Raw genomic sequence first — 17,743 nt, 5'->3', positions numbered from 1 at the left:
AATGTCACAAAGTAATTCCAACAGCTTATGTATATTTTTAAATTGGTGCATAGTATTGAGTAGTGTGTGTGTTTAATAAATGTACTCTTACTTTTATAAAGCAAAGTACAGACTGGACAATCAATTATTGAGTGTTATTTTTGTGCACCTGCAAATGGCGATTACTAGCCCACACCACCTCCCTTGAGTAAGCATCAGACTGCTCTGCAACGCTACCCTCTGAGAGTCAGGCGCTACAATTGGGTGTTTGGTTCCCAGTGAAGGACAAGTGTAGTCATGTTATTTGTGCAGGCCTCACAGATGCGGCCTCGTTTTCCAACACATACAAACTGATCATAAACCACTGCTATACACTCTGGGGGGAGAACGTCTCAAGTATGCTATGCCTCACATTGCACGTTTAACCACCAAACTCCTGCAGTATGATTTTACGGTTAAGCACATTCCTGGAAAGCAGAATGTAAGGGCTGACATATTGTCAAGACTTCTCTTAAGTGAAGATGACACTATGGATGTGGAGGAAGACAAGGAGGATTGTTTCATTGCTGTTGTGGATGCTGTTGAAAGCAAAGCTTGCAGCGAGACTGAATGGAAGGAGGCGTGGAGTCAAGATTCCAGTCTTGCTAAAGTCAAAGAATACATTGTGAAAGGTTGGCCCAGGGAGAGATGTGTGCCCCCGGCTATTCAGCCTTTTTGGAAAGTGGCTGAAGAGTGGTCCATTGAGGACGGAGTAGTCATGAAAGATGGTAGATGTGATCCCCCCATAAATGTCCATACTAAGTTGGTTGACTGTGCACATGATGGCCATCTGGGGGCAACCATGACTAAAAGGCGGGTCAGACTGCATTATTGGTGGCCCTCCATGGACAAGGATATAGAGGAGAGGGTCAAGGAATGTGTTGAGTGTAGTGGCGCAGAACAGGGGATGAAAGTTGTTACTCCTCCCCTTCAGCCCATCCCTTTCCCCACCAAGCCATGGCTTAAGGTGGGCATTGACATGGTTGGCCCTTTCAATTTTCTCCCTCACAACTTACGCTTTGCGTTTGTTCTTATGGATTTCCATAGCAAGTGGCCTGAAGTCAAGTTCTGCTCCTCTCCCACAGCCGGTAATGCCATCCTTTTTCTCAAAGAGATTTTCATGAGGGAAGGATTCCCGGAGGCCCTTGTCTCGGATAATGGGGTGCAGTTTGTCAATCGGGAAATGAGTGTGTTTTTGAGTGAATCTAGCATGAAGCATTATGAAGCTCTGTTGGACACCCTCAAACCAATGGTTTGTAGAGAGGATGAACAGAGTGGTGGTAGAATGTATCAAGTGGGCAAAGAGTCATTGTTATGACGTAGAGGGTGCGGTCAGATCCATGCTGTGGTTTTACCGGACTACGCCACATTCACTTACTATAGTGGCGCCTTTCATATCACTCAAAGGTAGAGTACCCACTTCTGCACTTTATCCTGCTTGGCTGTTAAGAACCGTTTGTGATAAAAGTATCATGTTGGGTTGACAATGATGCACTGGAAACTCGAGTTAAAACTGCACAAAAGAAGATTTCTGCTAGGTACAATCAAAAGAAGTCTGTTAAGACAGTCAACGTGTCCCCTGAGGACTTGGTTCATAACAAAAGCACCAGCTTTGTTAAAAAAAGTGGTAGGTCCTTCGGTGAACCAGTCTGTGTAGAGGTTTGTGGGGGTGCTGTCATGGTTTGTGGCAGACATTGGTGGAACCTAGCAAAAGTTGTGAAAGTTCAATCTGCAGGGGATAATTGCAATGGCCCCAGAAGTGTTGAGCTTGCAGGGAATTCTCCTTCTGGTCCAGCCGTTGTATCCTCAGGAACTGTCTCTAAAACCAATGTGACATGCTTAGTACCAAGGAAGTCTATTCGTGCTAGACGTCTTCCTTTGAAATTACGCTGAATTTGCAGTATTGCTACATTTTTACTCTGTGCTGATGGTAATATGGTAATGTATTAGATTTCCTCTTTTATGTTTTATTTCTTTTGGTTTCTCATTTTTGTTTCTCTGTACACGGTTTGTATTTCTGTAAAAAAAAAAAAAAAAAGGTAATATGTTGTGCTTACATTTGCTTGTTTAAGGTTCCACATAGAACCTTTATGGGTTGTCATGGTGCTCTGTGGTGCCTGTTCTAAGATGAGTCAGTTGGTGCCTCTCCTCTGTGCAGAGAGGAGCGGTGGCTCGTTGTACCCAAGAATAAAGGCCTGTGACCTTACAACAGTGTACTGTGGTCAAAAGTCAACCTTTGGGTCACAACAAATATGTTAAATTACACTGATGTAGGATTCAATATTGTTATACTGTGTCTTGTAGTTTATACCCTCATGTGTCTTGCAGCTTACATTCTTCAGGGGGGAATATGGAATGGTCAGGTGACTATGACATAGTGGGGGTTACAGGGCGGTTGGAGAGATGAGCGGTTTGTGTCTGGCTGTATGGACACAGGTTTCTCTACTGCTATTAAAGTAGAATATATTTGCACGATGAAGTCTCCGTGATTATTCAGAAGCACAGTACATCATTTATTGTTGACATGACGGGATTAGCCAGACACCTGTGGTCCCATGTGGCAGATTAATCATGTGTTGCAGATCAATCGACTAGTGCAGTAGGCCCTTAACTCTTTTTACTGTGTCAGTACGTTGGCGTTACAACCGCGGGCTACCGTCAATCAGCATCATCTTCGAGTAATTTAAAGAGAATTGTTTTTTAACCCTCAATACTCGTACTTAGGTTGCGTGGAGCGATGTTCGTATACTAAAGGCCCACGCACTGCCAACTCGTGCCAATGCGCATGTATAGCAGTTACTGCTGTATTCTAGGCAAGCTCCATGTGCTGCTGACTCGTGCCCGTGCACACTCATTGGACTTGTACTGTGAGCGCCGCAGCAGAACCCGCCGAGCTGACACTTGCGCACCAAGTCAATTACTCACCGCGAGTCCTGAGACGCGATCATCCACCCAATTTTCCCCATCACCTCATGGCAGTTTCTTCTCTATGCTAAGGATAATAGAGACTCGTTTAGAGAGTTAGACAATGTGTAGACACTGCCATCTACTGGTTCCTTGTGAAATTACACTGCAACTATAATTCTGGATTTGTGATTAATGTTGTCCATTTCCACTCCATACAGTTAAAGGGAAGAACTTCTAAGACTTGCATTTCTTTTGTTGCTCACTTCATTCTAATCACCATGAGTATCAGCCAGTCAGTAGTTTTGCCTCCATCATTTTCAATGCAACAGGGTGAACCACCCATTTAGTGGGAAGACTGGGTGGAAACCTTCCAGAACTATTTGGATGTATTAGGAGGATCACATTTCTCACCACTCAGGAAGAGAGCATTATTAACTGGGTGTCTGGGCACTGAGGGTCAACATATTTTCAAATATTTACCACAAGTTTATGAGGACAATGGTGATGTTATGGAAGATGTATACAAAGAAGCAAAGTTGCGCCTGCAGAAACACTTTGCCAAGATGTTGTATATTGTCATGCAGCATCACAAATTCTACACTGCAGAGACTCAATGAATCGGTGGATGATTTTGTAGCTAGGTTGAGAGAATTGGCCGTGAGAATTAAATTTGGGCCCATGACAGAGGAGCTCATTTGAGATCAATTAATTGTTCAGTGCAACAGTAAGAAAATGCAAGAACATCTTTGGGCAGCCTGCAACCCAACTTTAAAAGAAGCTATACAAATTTCCAAAGTGGTGGAAAAATCAGATAAATGCATGGAGGAAATGCAGAAGTTGGGTGGTAGAGGCGATGTGATGGAAGTGGATAGCAATTCGGAGTTAGTAGCACTGGTAAACAAGAAGCTAGGCATTTCGGGTGGAAGTTACCAGGATTTTCTTTCTACAAAGAACAATTCTGCTACATATTTTTGTTACAGATGTGGCAGCAATTTTCACTTTGGGGACTCAAGGTCCTGCTTTGCCATTGGAAAACAGTGCCATAGTTGTGGAAGGAAGGGTCGTTTTGAACGGGTGTGCAAGACGACCAACAGAAGGATTGCTTCAATTGAGGACTCATGAGAAGTCATGGTCACAGAGTTCTTATGATAGACTCTGAGGGAATCGAAACTGTCGAATTTGAAGAATCCAAGAGACTATCACGTCCCAAAGCTGACTTTTGTGTGGATGATAAGAATGCGACTTTGATGACCGATTCCGGCTCTTTGTATACCATCATTCCCAAACAGCTGTATGATTTGGTGTGGCAGGGTAGAGTGTTGAATTCAATAGATGTTGTGATGAAAGGATACCAGGGAGCTAGTATTGGAGTGATGGGGTTCTTCAGTGCGAGGACTGAGTTTCGTCAGCAACACACACAAGTGGAAATTTACATAGCAACTGAGGACCCACCTAGCCTAGGCTGGTCACATCAGTATGATTTGCACAAAGAAGTGAATCCACGAGAAGCAAAACAAGCGATGGTGGTGGATGAGGGTGATGTGAGTGGTTTGCTAGAACAGTTTGCACCAGTCTTTCACAACAAGTTAGGCCAAGGATTACACACATAAAATAGTATTGAAGAAGGATGCCATTACGATGAGGCATGTTGCCAGGAAGGTTCCAGTCGATATAAGGTACGGAGTAAAAAGAAAAATTGATCAGATTGTTAGTGATGGTGTCATTGAACCCGTAGAGGCCACACAGTGGTTATTTTCAGATGTGATCATGAAGAAGGCTGATGGGTCCTTCAGGTTTTGTGTTGACCTCTGTAGTTTTAATCGGTGTGTTGCCATGGATCATTTTCCTCTGCCTAACATCACAGAATTAGTTTTCTTGTTAGCAGGTAAGAAGTTGTTTTACTAAATTGGACCTCAAGAGTGCGTATCATCAGGAAATGTTACACCCAGATTCCAAGTATGTAACTGCTTTTGTTACTACTGAGGGTGTGTTTGAGTTCAACAGATCGCATTTTGGCTTCTCCTCCGCAGCAAGCGTGTTCCAAAGACATCAAATGTGTTGGCAGTTGTCAAAATCATCTTATTTTTCCAGGACACATTTTGATTTTCGGTGACAGTATCGATAAACACAATGACACTTTGCTCAATGTGTTGGTTAGAGTTTTAGATGCAGGACTTACTTTGCAAAAGGAGAAGTGTAGATTTTTGGTACACGAGGTGGAGTATTTAGGGTATCTTATTTCAGGTGAAGGGGTAAGACCAAAGATGAATCTAGTGAGTGCCATAGTAAATGCAGAAACGCCAAATGACAAGGACAAGTTGCGTCTGTTCATGGGGATGGTGGAAAAATATTCTAAGTTTGTTAGAGATTTTGCAAGTTAGTCTGAACCATTGAGAGAGTTGCTCAGGAAGGGAAGGCAAATGTGACACGATAGCAAGATTTGTTACATTTGCTTGGCTTTCAGAGACAGAGGTCAGGAGCATTACAGTTAGGTCGATAAGAACTTTAAAGTTACTAGACCTGTAGGTCTAGTAACAATTTTTTGATTTTTCGAGCCCTGAGTGGAGAACAGATGGGCCGATTCTCCAACAGAATCGAGTGGAGTGGACATCCAAAAGGTAGCGGGTAAAGACTTCGACATAGCCAGAGAAACCAGTGGAATGCATCTAAGCATCGTGGTGTAAAGTAACTACCATACCCAAGTACCAACCCACTTGGTCATCTGAATCCAGGCTGCATTTCAGGATTTCTATCAAACATGCAAACCACTGTTGTAAAGAAAAGAATGAGGCCTTTACATGCAGTCAGGCGAACTTACAGCAATTTTCACAAATTCTTACAAGGCCTGGACATAGCAGCAAGGAAGACATATGACGTTCGCAGAGTGAAGGGTAAGGCTGCCTGGGGTAACAACTTCTCTGGCTATAGAAACCAGAATCTCAGTCAGGAGAATGGGAGCAGTTCATCAACATATTGGATTTAGGCTTCAGTGATTGTTAAAGTTAATTACAATGCTTCAGCTACTCCCTGTACTATTAAAGGGAACAAACAGCTTGGTGGGGGGGGGGGGGGGATCTGAAGACAGGAGGATAATCACACAGTGAGGAATCAGCAGAAAAAAGTATCCAATAGTAGAGCAGTACATGGCCGAACCAACCTGCACAGTTGATGGAGTCAAAAGTAATACATTAATTTAATGATGTCTGGGAGCATGACAGGAAAACAATTACACTACGAAAAGGTAACGATAGAGGCATTCTAAAGTCTCTGCATCAAAACTTAGAGGCAGAAAAAACCTGGGTACGTTTTCAGTTCCTTTAGTGCCGTTACATACTATTATTATACATTTATGATATATTTATAACACAAGCCTACTTCTCATCAACTCTCCTGGAATTCAGAAAGGGACTCAAGACCTGGCTTTACAACTAAGCCCACCATCAGCAGCAAGAATCTAGCGCCTTGATACTCTCACAGGTGATTAGGTACGCTATACAAATCTCAGTTGATTGATTGCTCCTGCCACCTATTCAGAGAGAGAGAGAGCGAGAGAGGGAGGGGAGAGGGAGGAGAGAGCGAGAGAGCGAGAGAGGGGAGGGAGAGAGAGAGCGAGAGAGGGAGGGGAGAGAGAGAGAGAGAGCGAGAGAGGGAGGGGAGAGAGAGAGAGAGCGAGAGAGGGAGAGAGGGAGGGGAGAGAGAGAGAGAGCGAGAGAGGGAGGAGAGAGAGAGAGAGAGAGAGCGAGAGAGGGAGGAGAGAGAGAGAGAGAGCGAGAGAGGGAGGAGAGAGAGAGAGAGAGCGAGAGAGGGAGGGGAGAGAGAGAGAGAGAGCGAGAGAGGGAGGAGAGAGAGCGAGAGAGGGAGGAGAGAGAGCGAGAGAGGGAGGAGAGAGAGCGAGAGAGGGAGGAGAGAGAGCGAGAGAGGGAGGAGAGAGAGCGAGCGAGAGAGGGAGGCGAGAGAGCGAGAGGGAGGAGAGAGGGAGGAGAGGGAGGAGAGAGGGAGGAGAGGGAGGAGAGAGGGAGGAGAGAGAGCGAGAGAGGGAGGAGAGAGAGAGAGAGAGAGAGAGGGAGGAGAGAGAGAGAGAGCGAGAGAGGGAGGAGAGAGAGAGAGGGAGGAGAGCGAGAGAGGGAGGAGAGCGAGAGAGGGAGGAGAGCGAGAGAGGGAGGAGAGCGAGAGAGGGAGGAGAGCGAGAGAGGGAGGAGAGCGAGAGAGGGAGGAGAGCGAGAGAGGGAGGAGAGAGAGAGAGAGAGCGAGAGAGGGAGGGGAGAGAGAGAGAGAGAGCGAGAGAGGGAGGGGAGAGAGAGAGAGAGCGAGAGAGGGAGGAGAGAGAGAGAGAGAGAGAGAGCGAGAGAGGGAGGAGAGAGAGAGAGAGAGAGAGAGGGAGGAGAGAGAGAGAGAGAGAGCGAGAGAGGGAGGAGAGAGAGCGAGAGAGGGAGGAGAGAGAGCGAGAGAGGGAGGAGAGAGAGCGAGAGAGGGAGGAGAGAGAGCGAGAGAGGGAGGAGAGAGAGAGAGCGAGAGAGGGAGGCGAGAGAGAGAGCGAGAGGGAGGAGAGAGGGAGGAGAGGGAGGAGAGAGGGAGGAGAGGGAGGAGAGAGGGAGGAGAGAGAGCGAGAGAGGGAGGAGAGAGAGCGAGAGAGGGAGGAGAGAGAGAGAGAGGGAGGAGAGAGAGAGAGAGCGAGAGAGGGAGGAGAGAGAGAGAGGGAGGAGAGCGAGAGAGGGAGGAGAGCGAGAGAGGGAGGAGAGCGAGAGAGGGAGGAGAGCGAGAGAGGGAGGAGAGAGAGCGAGCGAGAGAGGGAGGCGAGAGAGCGAGAGGGAGGAGAGAGGGAGGAGAGGGAGGAGAGAGGGAGGAGAGGGAGGAGAGAGGGAGGAGAGAGAGCGAGAGAGGGAGGAGAGAGAGAGCGAGAGAGGGAGGAGAGCGAGAGAGAGCGAGAGAGGGAGGAGAGAGAGAGAGAGCGAGAGAGGGAGGAGAGAGAGAGAGGGAGGAGAGCGAGAGAGGGAGGAGAGCGAGAGAGGGAGGAGAGCGAGAGAGGGAGGAGAGCGAGAGAGGGAGGAGAGCGAGAGAGGGAGGAGAGCGAGAGAGGGAGGAGAGCGAGAGAGGGAGGAGAGAGAGAGAGAGAGCGAGAGAGGGAGGGGAGAGAGAGAGAGAGAGCGAGAGAGGGAGGGGAGAGAGAGAGAGAGAGCGAGAGAGGGAGGAGAGAGAGAGAGAGAGAGAGAGCGAGAGAGGGAGGAGAGAGAGAGAGAGCGCGAGAGGGAGGAGAGAGAGAGAGCGAGAGAGGGAGGGGAGAGAGAGAGAGAGCGAGAGAGGGAGGAGAGAGAGCGAGAGAGGGAGGAGAGAGAGCGAGAGAGGGAGGAGAGAGAGCGAGAGAGGGAGGAGAGAGAGCGAGAGAGGGAGGAGAGAGAGCGAGAGAGGGAGGAGAGAGAGAGAGCGAGAGAGGGAGGCGAGAGAGAGAGCGAGAGGGAGGAGAGAGGGAGGAGAGGGAGGAGAGAGGGAGGAGAGGGAGGAGAGAGGGAGGAGAGAGAGCGAGAGAGGGAGGAGAGAGAGCGAGAGAGGGAGGAGAGAGAGAGCGAGAGAGGGAGGAGAGAGAGAGAGAGCGAGAGAGGGAGGAGAGAGAGAGAGGGAGGAGAGCGAGAGAGGGAGGAGAGCGAGAGAGGGAGGAGAGCGAGAGAGGGAGGAGAGCGAGAGAGGGAGGAGAGCGAGAGAGGGAGGAGAGCGAGAGAGGGAGGAGAGAGAGAGAGAGCGAGAGAGGGAGGAGAGAGAGAGAGAGAGAGCGCGAGAGAGGGAGGAGAGAGAGCGAGAGCGCGAGAGGGAGGAGAGAGAGAGCGAGAGAGGGAGGAGAGAGCGAGAGGGAGCGAGAGCGCGAGAGAGAGGAGAGAGAGAGAGAGAGAGAGAGAGAGAGAGAGAGAGAGAGAGAGAGAGAGAGAGAGAGAGAGAGAGAGAGAGAGAGAGAGAGAGAGAGAGAGAGAGAGAGAGAGATAGAGAGAAAGGGAGGAGAGAGAGAGAGAGAGAAAGTAACCTCGTTCTGTTTGAAGAGCAGGATACGTGGATCAGATGTTTTGGTTCTCTGTTATTACTAACCAGCTGCAGAACTGCTAGTTTTCTTCTCTTTAACAACGCATAAAGTTACCACACACCACATCTATGTGGTTCAATAAAAAGATTTCAATCTGTGCAAACTTTGAAGTCATAAAATGTTGGGAGAGAAAGGAATATGCTACTTACCAGTATGCATCTGTTCTTGGCATGTAGAGCTGCAGAGTCACACACTGAGGATAAGATCGCCATCTGGTGTTGGGCTCGGATGATTGCAGGTTGTTGTTGTCTTCGGAAGAAGCCTTTGGTCACGAGGTTGGTGACTCCTCCCCTGGACAACAGTGCGCATGGGCATCAACTCCATCGTCAGATTGTTTTTTCGCCATGATGGGAAAAGATGGAGTGTATAGAAATGAAAGAAAGGATGTCCATGTGTAATGTCTAAGTAAGACGGATGCTGGAACAGATACAGGTCCCGGGGAGGCGGGCGGGCGTGTGTGACTCTGCAGCTCTACATGCCAAGAACAGATGCATACTGGTAAGTAGCATATTCCGTTCGAGGCATATGAGCTGCAGATCACACACTGAGGATAGATTATACAGCAGTGCTTCCCCTTAGCGGTGGTCGCCTGTATCCGTTGCAGCAGCTTGAAATAAAGTTTTTAGGACAGTCTGGCCCACGGAGGCCTGTTGTTTGGCCTGCACGTCAACACAATAGTGTTTAGTGAAGGTATGCGTGGTAGACCACGTGGCTGCCTTGCAAATGTCTTCTAAGGAAATGTTACCTAAGAAGGCCATAGAAGCCCCTATTTTACGCGTGGAGTGCGCCCTAGGGGGAACTGTAAGTGTACGTTTAGCCTTTAGGTAGCATATTTGGATGCATTTAACTATCCATCGGGCTATACCTGATTTGGAGATCGGGTTGCCTTTATGTGGTGGTGCGAAAGCAACAAAGAGTTGTTTTGTCTTTCGAAAGGGTTTTGTCCTGTCGATGTAATAAAGCAAGGCTCTTTTGACATCTAAGGTATGTAGGGCCCTTTCAGCTACGGAGTCTGGGTTTGGGAAAAAGACCGGTAGCTCTACTGATTGGTTAAGGTGGAAAGGGGAAATCACTTTTGGAAGAAATTTAGGGTTTGTCCTAAGAACCACTTTGTTACGGTGTAGTTGTAAGAAAGGTTCCTCTAGTGTAAGGGCTTGTATTTCACTTACTCTGCGTAGGGAAGTGATTGCGATAAGGAAAGCTACCTTCCATGTTAGGAATTGCAATTCACATTTGTGCATAGGTTCAAATGGGGGACCCATGAGTCTTGTTAGAACCACATTGAGATTCCACACTGGGGCAGGTGGCAATCTTGGGGGAAGGATTCTTTTGAGACCTTCCATAAACGCTTTGATGGCTGGTACCTTAAAAAGGGACAGGTGTTGCCTATTTTGCAAGCAGGCTGCCAAGGCTGCTAGGTGTAAACGTATAGAGGAATACGCTAGATTGCATCTTTGCAAGTGTAGTAGATAGCAAATGATGTTTTGGATGGAAGCATCCAATGGATGTATGTCATTATTAGCGCAGTAGATGGCAAATCGTTTCCATTTAGCGGCATAACACGCTCTAGTAGTAGGGCGTCTGGCTTCCTTTATGATATTCATACAGTCTGGAGGCAGATTGAGGTAACCGAACTCTAAGACCTCAGGAGCCAGATCGCTAAGGTTCAGTGTTTGAGGATCTGGGTGTCTGATTTCTCCATGGTTCTGGGTTAATAGATCCGGGGAGAGGCGTAGCCTTTGATGTGGAACTAAAGATAGTTCCAGAAGTGTGGTGAACCACGGTTGACGTGCCCAAGTGGGAGCCACTAGTATTAGTGTTAGTGACTGTTGTTTCAGTTTGCGTACCACAAATGGAACTAGTGGGAGAGGCGGAAAAGCGTACGCAAATCTGCCTGACCAGTTCATCCATAGGGCATTGCCCTTCGACTGTGGGTGTGGAAACCTGGCGGCGAAGGTTGGGCATTTTGTGTTTTCGGGAGTGGCGAACAGGTCTATGTCTGGTTGTCCCCACTTTTGGAAGAAGGGGAGTAGAACCTTGGGGTGTAGTTCCCATTCGTGGATCTGTTGTGTGTGGCGACTTAGGAGGTCGGCCACTTGATTGTGGATGCCTGGGAGATGTTCTGCTAACAGGTAGATGTTTTGGGGAATTGCCCATCTCCAGATTTGCTGTGCCAGTTGGGACAGTTGGAGAGAGTGTGTCCCTCCCTGTTTCTGTATATAATACATTGTCGTCATGTTGTCTGTGCGTATGAGGACAGTTTTGTTCTTTAGGTGAACTTGAAAGGATTTTAGTGCTAGGAACACTGCTAAGAGTTCCAGGTGGTTGATGTGGAGCAGTTTCTGTTGACTGGTCCATCTGCCCTGAGTGGTATGGTGAAGGAGGTGGGCTCCCCACCCTGTGAGAGATGCGTCGGTAGTTAGCACAACTTGTGGAAGAGGCTCTAAGAACGGTCGTCCTTTGGACAGGTTGATGGTGTTCCACCATTTCAGTGAGCGAAGCGAGCGACTGTCCACCAACACCAGATCGGTAAGTTGTTCGTGAGCTTGGTTACACTGTTGTGCTAGACATTCCTGTAAGGGACGCATCTGAAGTCGTGCGTGTGGGACTATGGAGATGCAGGACGCCATCATGCCTAGGAGCTGCATGAACACTCTTGCTGGAAGAGATGGATGAGTTTGAAATTGAGAGATGAGATTTTGTATACTGGCTATCCTGGCAGTGCTGGGATAAGCAATGGCTTTGGATGCATCTATGGTTGCTCCTAGATACTGATGTAAGTGGGAAGGTTGTAGATGGGATTTGGGGTAGTTGATAGTGAACCCCAAATTGTGGAGAGTTTGAATGGAGCGATGAGTGTGGAGAACGCATTTTTGGTGAGTATTGGCTTTTATGAGCCAATCGTCCAGATAGGGGAAGAAATGGATCTGCTGTCTTCTGAGGTGCGCTGCCACGACTGCTAAGCACTTGGTGAACACTCTGGGTGCTGTTGTTACTCCGAATGGGAGAACTGTGAATTGATAGTGTTGCCCATCTACCACAAATCGTAGATATTTTCTGTGAGCGGGATGCATAGGGATGTGAAAGTACGCGTCCTTGAGGTCCAATGTGGCAAGGAAGTCTCCCTGTTGTAACAGTGGGAGGACTTGTTGGAGGGTGGTCATATGAAAATTATCTGAATGTATATACTGGTTTAGCAGTCTGAGATCCAGTATGGGCCGTAATGTTTTGTCCTTTTTGGGAATGAGGAAGTATAGAGAATACACCCCGGTTCCCTGATGTTGAAGGGGGACTGGTTCTATCGCATGTTTTTGTAACAGGGATTGAACTTCTTGTTTGAGGAGAGAGAGATGCTGTGAGGACATTGGACGTTGTTTGGGTGGTATGTTTGGGGGGGATTGTAGGAGTTCTAGGCAGTAGCCAGACTGGATAATTTGTCTTACCCATCTGTCTGTGGTGATGGAAGTCCAGACAGGTAGGAATTGTTGGAGCCGCCCCCCGACCGGAGTGGAATGGTCTGGGGGGAGTGGTGGCAAGTCACTGTTTGGTGGCTGGGGAGGTGCGGGTGTTGTTGTTGTTGCCCCGCCCTCGACCTTTGTTATTGTTTCCCCTATAACCTCCCCGGAAATAACCTCTGTTAGGGGATGTTTGTCCAGAATTTTTAAAGGTGGACGTGGTCTCAGTTGATGTGTTTTTGGAGCCTCCTCTATAAAAGGAGCGACGAAAGGAACCCCGGTTTTGAGGAGACTGCAGTGCTCCCATAGACTTGGCAGTTTCATTGTCCTTCTTCATTTTTTCTAATGCAGTATCAACTGCAGGGCCAAATAACTGCTCTTGGTTGAAAGGTTGAGCCAGAATTGCGGTTTGAACCTCCGGTTTAAATCCGGAAATACGGAGCCAGGCATGTCGTCTGAGTAAGACGCTAGTATTGACCGCCCTAGAAGCAGTGTCTGCCGCATCTAAGGCGCATTTAATGGAGGCATTAGATATTAATTTGCCTTCTTGAATGAGGTCAGTGGCCTGGGACTTAAAGGGTTCAGGCAGATGTTGCATAAGGTCCTCAAGTTGGTCATAATGTGCCCTGTCATACCGGGCTAACAGGGCCTGGGTATTGGCAATACGCCAGTGGTTCGCTGCCTGTGCGGCGACTCGTTTGCCTGAGGCCTCTAAAAGCTTAGACTCCTTGTCTGGGGGGGGCGTTTCTCCAGTTGTCTGTGAGTTAACGCGCTTCCTGGCATTTGATACGACCAAGGAGTCTAAAGAGAGCTGGGCTTTAATGTATGCAGGGTCCTGCGGGGCTGGTCGGTACTTTTTTTCGATGCGGGGATTGAGAACCCTCGCTCGAACAGGGTCTTTAAAGACATCAGTGGCATGCTTTATAACCCCTTTAATCATGGGAAGTATATGAACAGTTTTTTGTGACTGCTCAAAGGTATCGAGGAGAAAATCCTCTTCAAGGGGGTCCGTGTGCATAGTGACACCATGGAATGTTGCTGCCCTATTTATTAGTTGGCCAAACCCTAAATGGTCATCAGGAGGGGAGGGTTTGGAGGGGTAGGTAGTGGGGTCAGGCATGTCAGGCATTGGATAAGACCAGTCATCTACTGGTGCTGTGTCAGGGAATGTAAACGGGTCGTTTGGATCAACAGGATCATTAAACAAATCAGGGTCCGCCCCTCCCCCTAAGTCATCATGATCATCCTGTGGAGGAGGTGAATGATAGGGAGATGGTAAAGGTAAAGGAGAAGCAGGAGGAGGAGGGGGGGGGACGGGTTAGAAGGTATTACAGGAGAGGAAGGACGAAGTGGTGAAGTGGCACAGTCCTTTTTCCGTATGGGAGCTGGAGGAGGTGTAATGTCCAGCTTCCGCTTTTTATATGGGACGGCAGTCACATGTCTAGTTTCAGGATTGATGTAGATCCGCTTTTGAGTAGGATCTGGTCAAAAAAGTTCATCTGGCTCCGAAGGTGGTGGCGGCGATGTCCGCTTCGGGTCTTTATGAGCCTTTTTCGGTGTGGACGTAGTTTTCGGTGCCGATGATGTTTTCGGTGCCGAAGGATGTTTCGGGTCCGATGGATTTTTCGGAGCCGATGGAGTTTTCGGTGCCGATGTATGTTTCGGTGCTGATGGACTTTTAGGCATCGATGTCGAAGACCGTTTCGGCGCCGGTGGAGACTTCGGTGCCGAGGAACGTTTCGGTGCCGAAGGAGATTTTGGTCTTGAAGCCTGTTTCGGTGCCGATAGTGGTTTTTTCGGTGCCGAGGGTGTTAAAGGCACAATCAGATGAGGTTTGCTCGAGCCCGAGCCACCTACAGGCTTAGATGTCTTCGGAGCCGGGCCCGGGGGCGGGGCTTCTGAAGAGGATTTTCGGTCGCGACTGGGCCCAGCTGGCGGAGTCTTGACCAATGCTTTTTTGGATGGGGCAGGGGGGGTGGTACTCACACGCTGCCCTGGAGTGATGAGGTCATCGGAATCGTCGGCTTCGGACACGATCTCGAGATCTTCGGTGTCATCTTCGGGAACATCTTGAGCAAAGATGTCCTCCGGTTCTGGAGCTGGTTTGGCCATAATATGGCGTCGAGCTCTTCGGTCCCGGAGGGTCTTCTTCGAACGGAAAGCGGCACAAGCTGGACAGGTGGATTCGTTGTGTTCCGGCGACAGGCAGAGGTTACAAACCTCGTGGTGGTCACTGTGGGGGAACTTCGCTCCACACTGGGGGCATTTTTTGAAGGGTGTCCTGTCCATCAGATGCTTCCGGAACCGGTCCGAGTTGATGTCGACGTCGATGAATGAAGATTAAGGAGTTAAATCGATTGCTAAAAGTTTTCTGCTGGAGCGGAAAAAAGTTCATCCGAACCCAATGGCGGAAAAAAACAATCTGACGATGGAGTGGATGCCCATGCGCACTGTTGTCCAGGGGAGGAGTCACCAACCTCGTGACCAAAGGCTTCTTCCGAAGACAACAACAACCTGCAATCATCCGAGCCCAACACCAGATGGCGATCTTATCCTCAGTGTGTGATCTGCAGCTCATATGCCTCGAACCTTTTATTACACTTCTGAGACAGTTATAAAAAAAAAAACATCAAGAAGGAATCACAAATTCAAAAAAAGTAGCCTTCTGCTCGACTGTCAGAGCAAAAAACCACAGCTGTGTAACACTTCCGACATTCCTTTTTCTCTGAGAGAAATTGCATGGTGTTGCAGCAGTTATCTATATATGTGCATTCCTTTTGACTTGGGTCATCTCAAAAAATTAGATGAGCAAAGTTCTGGGGGACAGTGACACAGATGTGCAACAAAAATGCATTAAAAAGTCTTAATTCCTGGTGGACGCAGATGCCACTGAGTTGCCTCACTGCCTTTCTATGTCTTATGTTATTTATTTTTGTCATGAACTGTTTTTTGTTTTGGAACCCCTGAAGCTGTTCTGCTAGTGTATTGCACTGCAATGATAAATAAAGATATACAAAATGCATTATAAATTCAGGACTACAAGAGTTGATAGTGTTACTGAAGAAGGTTCTAAAATTAAACATTGCAAAACCAGTCTAGGCAATAGAAGACTAGATTCAGAGTAGAACAGGGAGACCAATGTTGGAATGAAAGTTCAGGTTTGTGGACAGGCACATGGTGGATCATATAGTCTCTATCTGCAACTAAATTCAATGTTTTCAATGTTTTAAGGGTATCTTAAAGAATGAATCCCTCTTTTCGTCCTCTATTAACATCAAACTATTTGTTTAAGTAAACATCTACTAGCACGTTTTAAAAATACAAAAGTAAAATGATATGCCAGACAGGAAAATAGTTAGTAGAGACGTTTTAACTTTCTCTTAAGTAATACATTTAGCTTCTCCCAGAGTCTTACCTTATCTCTCTCTTTGTCCTTTAGTTTGTCCATTGATCGTTTCAGTCCTTCTTGCAGCAGGTCTATTAGGCGCACAGTTTCCCCAGACCGAGTTTTAAACTTCTTCCTGTAATTCAGCACTATTATTTTAAGGCAATGTTGATTGAGAAAGAGAAGAGTTTCGACTGACAATCGGACCGAGCTCATTCATTAAAAAGTCAGTTTAGAAAGATTTCCCAGATTTGAGATACTAGGAGTTTTGAGGGCAGGATTGTCCTACATCCTTATTACACTTGAAAGCTTGTTCGTAGTTGTTACACCAAGGGCTCTTGTTGTTGACACAGGTAATATGAATTAATTATAGTAATCTGGATTAGCCAGTTCTTCTTAATAAAGATTAAATAGAACCCATTTAACTTTCCAATGGTTCTACTGTAAGAGAAAAGTATTTTACATCTACACCAGCAAACTAATTGTAGTCCATTTGGGAGATTTTCACTTCAGATAAGATACAATAGGAGAGAAGGAGAGTGAGGGGCCCTATGAAAAAGCATCTTTTCCGGAGCTGGTATCATAGCTCTAAAGGCATGCAAGCTGGTGAACACTTTCAGTGGAAACTTCCCAACCAACCACTTGTGGGATACATCTACGAGTGAAGAGAAAATCACTGGCTGATCATCTCAGTTTGAGGCTGGACACATGCACTATTTCTCCTGTACCTCACTAAATAGTGAAGCGAACAAGGAGTGATACACGGAGCTGGTAATATGGAGGCAAAGTGGTTTTACATTTAAGGCTGAAATGGCAGTCATTTGTCTGGCTACAATGGATGACTGTTTCACCCCACTGTCAAACAGGGGCACCAGATACAAGAAAACATATGGTCGTACCATAACAGGGAATCTTTTTAAACAGAGGTAGGACAAATACAGAAATGAAGCCCATCCTAAAAGACAAGACAGAAACAAAAACTCAAGTAATAGCTTCAAAGTGTGGCAAGCACAACTTTCTGTACACACCTAATATTTGTTTTGTAATTTAACATATTTGCTCAAGTTCACTTCAATATAATTTTTTTCTTTTTGTGTTTAGATAGTTTGTGGGGAACTTGAAAAATAATTTAGTACATACCGTGAAGTACAAAGAACAAACAGATTTAATGTGTTCTTTGACCATGCAGAGGAACATAAAGAGAAAACGGAGGGAAAGTTTATCTTTTAAAAATCCCATTCAAAACCAAGAAAGCATATTAGAACACCCCTGGCAAACCAAAATGTGGCAATGGAAGTGAGGCACTAGTGGTGCCTGAATGCTAATACAGCAGCTGGACCTATGGGCGAAAGATTGCATAAGCTGGAGTTCAGATCCAAAAAATGTGGGATCTGATTAATTATATTGCACAAATATGTGGGTGCAGCAGTAGGGCATATATCTTGAGCTTCAACATTTTAAAAAGTGGTTGGTTTGTCTGATTTAGCTATATCTTCAAATTGTGTTATTCCTCCAATTTCTACACAACCAGATAAGTTAACTTTCCAGCACATAAAAATTTATAATTTAACAGGTTTAACAATAATTCCACGAAATAGATCATACAACCACGCATCACAAAATATATCTCTGTTAATGCATTCTGAGCAAAGCATCTCAGACTTTGGTTGGATCAGCTGGTCATTACTCATTTGATATTAAAGAGGAAAATTGTTATAGGTTAAAAAAATGTTTGTTTACTTTCTTTCAAAATGCACCCATATTAGCTGATCCAAGTGCTTGTACTGAAGTATTTCATTTTGTTGTTGCCCTGAAAGTCATGGAACATCCACAGTACATCAGAGGCCATTGCTCAACAGTTTCCAGTAGGGTAATTTTTAGGTAGGAACATTTAACAACCATGGGACTCGG

At 46.6% G+C, this 17,743-nt stretch overlaps 1 protein-coding gene across 2 annotated transcripts in view; it reads right to left on the bottom strand.

Moving 5' to 3' along the window:
* Positions 1 to 17,743, bottom strand: part of RARS1 (arginyl-tRNA synthetase 1) — a 219,223-nt gene that overhangs the window by 69,895 nt on the left and 131,585 nt on the right. For both annotated transcript variants that reach the window (XM_085617844.1, XM_085617845.1), the window contains exon 12: positions 15,863 to 15,968. In XM_085617844.1, the coding sequence (XP_085473970.1) occupies positions 15,863 to 15,968 (106 nt within the window). The remainder of the gene's footprint in view (positions 1 to 15,862; positions 15,969 to 17,743) is intronic.

The sequence above is a fragment of the Triturus cristatus genome, chromosome 7, assembly GCF_964204655.1.
Source record: "Triturus cristatus chromosome 7, aTriCri1.1, whole genome shotgun sequence".
NCBI classification, from domain to species: Eukaryota; Metazoa; Chordata; class Amphibia; order Caudata; family Salamandridae; genus Triturus; species Triturus cristatus.
The sequence above is the reverse complement of the archived record's forward strand: the minus strand, read 5'-3'. Positions and strand labels throughout refer to the sequence as shown.